Source organism: Tauraco erythrolophus, chromosome 1 (genome assembly GCF_009769465.1).
Source record: "Tauraco erythrolophus isolate bTauEry1 chromosome 1, bTauEry1.pri, whole genome shotgun sequence".
In the NCBI taxonomy this organism is placed as follows: Eukaryota; Metazoa; Chordata; class Aves; order Musophagiformes; family Musophagidae; genus Tauraco; species Tauraco erythrolophus.
In genome coordinates, this window is record NC_141465.1 from 51,875,441 (window position 1) to 51,879,127 (window position 3,687).

At 55.8% G+C, this 3,687-nt stretch overlaps 1 protein-coding gene across 1 annotated transcript; it reads right to left on the minus strand.

Moving 5' to 3' along the window:
* Window positions 1-493: 493 nt before the first annotated feature.
* Window positions 494-2,078, minus strand: TMSB4X (thymosin beta 4 X-linked). Its single transcript, XM_086609344.1, has 3 exons — window positions 2,030-2,078; window positions 1,335-1,448; window positions 494-953 (listed from the first exon to the last, which is right to left on the minus strand). Exons 2-3 carry the CDS (start codon window positions 1,432-1,434, stop codon window positions 919-921), a joined length of 135 nt encoding a protein of 44 aa, XP_086465470.1. The 5' UTR covers window positions 1,435-1,448; window positions 2,030-2,078; the 3' UTR covers window positions 494-918.
* Window positions 2,079-3,687: the final 1,609 nt, after the last annotated feature.

Consider the following 3,687-nt stretch of genomic DNA (forward strand, 5'->3'; position numbering starts at 1 on the left):
ATATAAAGAAACCTTACATTCAATTTGGGCTTAAAATTCAAGTTACATCTTCCTTTAAATACTCTATCAGCAGAACAAGGCTCAATTACTAATTAAACCAATTATGGATTTATCCAACTAAGGTTGAATCTGTGCAACAGTACAGAACAGTTATTAAAAGAGTCATGCTATGGGCGGGGCAAAGCAATAAATGTAGCCAAATTTTTTTGCCTTTATCAATCTCTACATTAAACATCAAAGAAGAAATATTTGAAGTGATATACTCACATGGTAACAAATTATAAGACATGCAATTTTTTAGTGAAATTGCCTAAAAGCTACTTCGAAGAACACAAATTTATCTAATGGTGAGAGCACGTATCGAAAAAAATGAGAATGGTAGTAGAGGTTTGAGTTATCTCCAAAGGTTTTATAGTAATCCGTGTCTCAGTACCGGCTTTTATGCTTCATATCCTTTGATACAGTTCTCCAAATAGAGGACATAAATACCATCCAGGTTTTAAAACATTTTATTTGCATATTAAAAAAATTGTGCATTCCAATAATTAAAATCATTTGAACCAAAAAAAAAATGGCACTCGATTAACTGCATTTTACAGCTCGCAGGACCTTGGTACAGCTTTGCATTTATTCGTGTGTTACTCTAGTTTACTGTAGTCCCACCCAAGTTCTTCTTTCATCAACATGCAAGCTCTTTCATGCCACCAGGACCAAAGCCAGACAGGCAGAGGGAAAGGCAGCGCCTTCATTCAGTGTCAGTAGTTCTCTCTATTCTTTTGATGTGAAAGGGGCAGTACAGTCATTTTTAAACTTTATCCAACCTCTTTGCATCTTACAAAGTTAAACAGCTAAAAGAAGTAAAATAAGAAGGCAATGCTTGTGGAATGTACAGTGCATAATTTGGAAGGGCAGATTTCATTACGATTCACCCGCTTGCTTCTCCTGTTCAATTGCTAAAAAGGGGAAAAAAAACCACAAAACAGGAGAGAGAAAAAAAAAATTAAGACCGAGAACCTGAAATGCATTCACGTGACAATTCCTACAATTTGTAGAGATATATGTACCAAAAAATATATATAAATAGAAATGTAAATAATTGCAAATTAAGCGCTACTAGGCGGTGGGCTCAGGTTTTCGCCGTCTGGCACAGCCCCAGCCGTGTATCCTGCCTCCACCCCGCACCCGCGGCACCCCCGGCTCCCCGCCCGCCGCCCCTCTTTGTCTCCTCCCGTCCGTCCCCCCCCGCCTCCCGCCCCCCCTCCCTCGCCGCCGGCCCTTCCCCCCCGCCTCCCCGCCCGCCCTTCCCCGCCGCCTGCCCGCCCGCCCGCACTCACTTTCTTTTGAAGGCAGCGGGTTTTTCTCTTGCGTCTCTGTCTTCTTCAATTTGGACTTGTCAAATTTCTCGATCTCGGCCATGTCTGGTTTGTCGGACATGTTGGCAGGTGACTCTGCGCACACGAGGGGAACAGCCCGTTACCCCCGGCCAGGGCTCCCCGGCCCCTCTCGGTCTCGGCCCCGGCCCCAGGGCGGCAGCTCCCGCCGCAGCCGAGGCGGGGAGCGGCGCCGCCGCCAGAGCCGCGGGCTCAACGCACGCCGAAAATCCCACCCGTATTTAAAAATAAAAGAGTAGTAATTTAAAAAAGCGCTCATTTAATCCAGCATCCAAGGCACTGCAGCTCGCCGCCAGCGGCAACTCCCAGTATTTGCGCGCTGCGGAGTACAATGGAGGGGCAACGCCCGGCGCTGACCGCTTTTTTCACTCGTTGAGGGAAAATTAATTAAAAAATAAAACCCTGGGACGGCAACAAAGCCGGCTTCCGCCGCGCACGCCACCGCCCTGCAGCGGCGCAGCCCCCAGACAATACCCACTCCCCCCCGACACAATAGCCCCCGCGCCCTGCCCTGCCCTCCCCGCGGTCCCTCCCCGGTAGCGGTGCCGGGCAGGGGCTCCCGCTCCCCGCGTTGGGGGACACGGAGGGGAAGGGGGAGGGCTGGGGGGGGGGGGTGGAGGGACGGCGGCGGGACCCACCGGTGTCGCCGCGCGGTGATGCTCGGTGCCGCCGCTCGCTGCTGCCGCCGCTCCGCACGCCAGTATAAAGGGCGCTCGCTGGCGGGGCGGTTTTATCCCCGCAACTATGCAAATGAGGTGATGTCACACCCGCTAACCCTTTTGCCGCTTTCCGTCTTTTTCTCTCCCGCCCCCCCCCCCCCCCCTTGCTTCCTTCCCCTCCCTCCACTGCCCAGCCCTCCTCCGCCCAGCGTACAGGCATACACGGCTGCAGACACACGGAGTTGCATACACACGCGCACCATTAAAGCCAAAAATCGCCCTCGTCTCGGGCCCGGTCCCCGGACCCGGTCCCCGGACCCGCCCCGGCCGGCGGGAGGCACCCCCGTGACGGTCCGTGGGGGCGGCCGCTGCCCCTGGCTCCCCGGCCCCCGCCCCGCCCTGCCCCGCCGCCCCGGGGTCGGTGCGCGTCCGGGGCGGGGGCGGGCAGGGGCAGGAGCCGGCGCAGGGGCAGGAGAGGGGGCAGGGGGCCAGGGGCAGCCGGCGGCCGCCTTCCGCAGCGGCGAACTGCTGTGCTCGGCTGTGGTTTTGCTTCAGCTCTCTGGGTGCCCCTCTCCGGGTTGGGCAATCTCAGCTCGCTCATCGTGTTACTCAAATTTCCGCATTTAGAAGGAAAAGACGAAACCCTCGTCCCTTCGGAGCTCCGGGGGCTGCCTCCGCCCCCCAACGCCCCCTTTTCCCCGTTGCCTTTGCAACCCTGCTGCAGGGAGAGAAAAACCCCATTGCTGTCCTTGCAAAGGAAGGCACGAACGCCCCCTTCCCCCCCCCCCCAGCCCAGGCCATGCTTTGGTGCCGGTCCGGCAGACAATAGCTCCGGCCCCGGCTCCCGGCTCCCAGCCCCCAGCCCCGCTGCCCAGCAGCATCTCGGCCCCGGCGAGGCGTCTCCCGCTCGGCCCCGGCTGCCTGCGGCGGGGGGAAGGAGGGCGGGAGCTGCGGCCGGTCCGCCGGCTTCCCCCGTTGCAGGGCTCCACCAGTCCTCGGGGAATTCGAAGAGCGAGCCCCATGCAGCCATGGGTCCTAAACCCAGCAAAATCTAGCTGAACGGGGAGTTGCCTGTTGGGTGGGGGGCAGAAAGAGGTGTACGGCATGGGTGACTCTTGCTTCTGCATTTACTGCGTTGGGTATTAAACTGAATTATTACTGAAGGATGAAGCGGGGGGTGGGTGTATCTCTGCATGTGCCTGCGGCTGAATGACACAAGGAGTCGGGGAAATCTCTGCGCCTTTGTCTGGCAGCAGCTCTGGGAGGGAGCGGAGGCACGCTGGCTTTCGGGGGGAGGTGGGCCAGGAGCCGGCGTGTAAGAATTAACTTAATTTCTGGTGCTTCTGGGGCATCTGTATGGAAAGCGTGTAGCGTATCTCTCCTCACTCCCTGCCCTCCGTGAGGGTATCTGATGCGAGGGTGATTGCTGATGAATTAAAAGCCCTGAGTCACAAACAGTATTAATACGTGTAAGGGGAACTGTAAATACATTTCAGTTCATTCCCTGGGGACGCTGCTTCCTCTGTTTCATGGCTGTCCTCTCCCCCTTGGCTGGCCATTTTTCGTAACGTTTCCACAGCTGTAATTTCAAGGGGGTAAAATCTTGTCCTTGGGCAATCCCAGTAATACTTGCTATA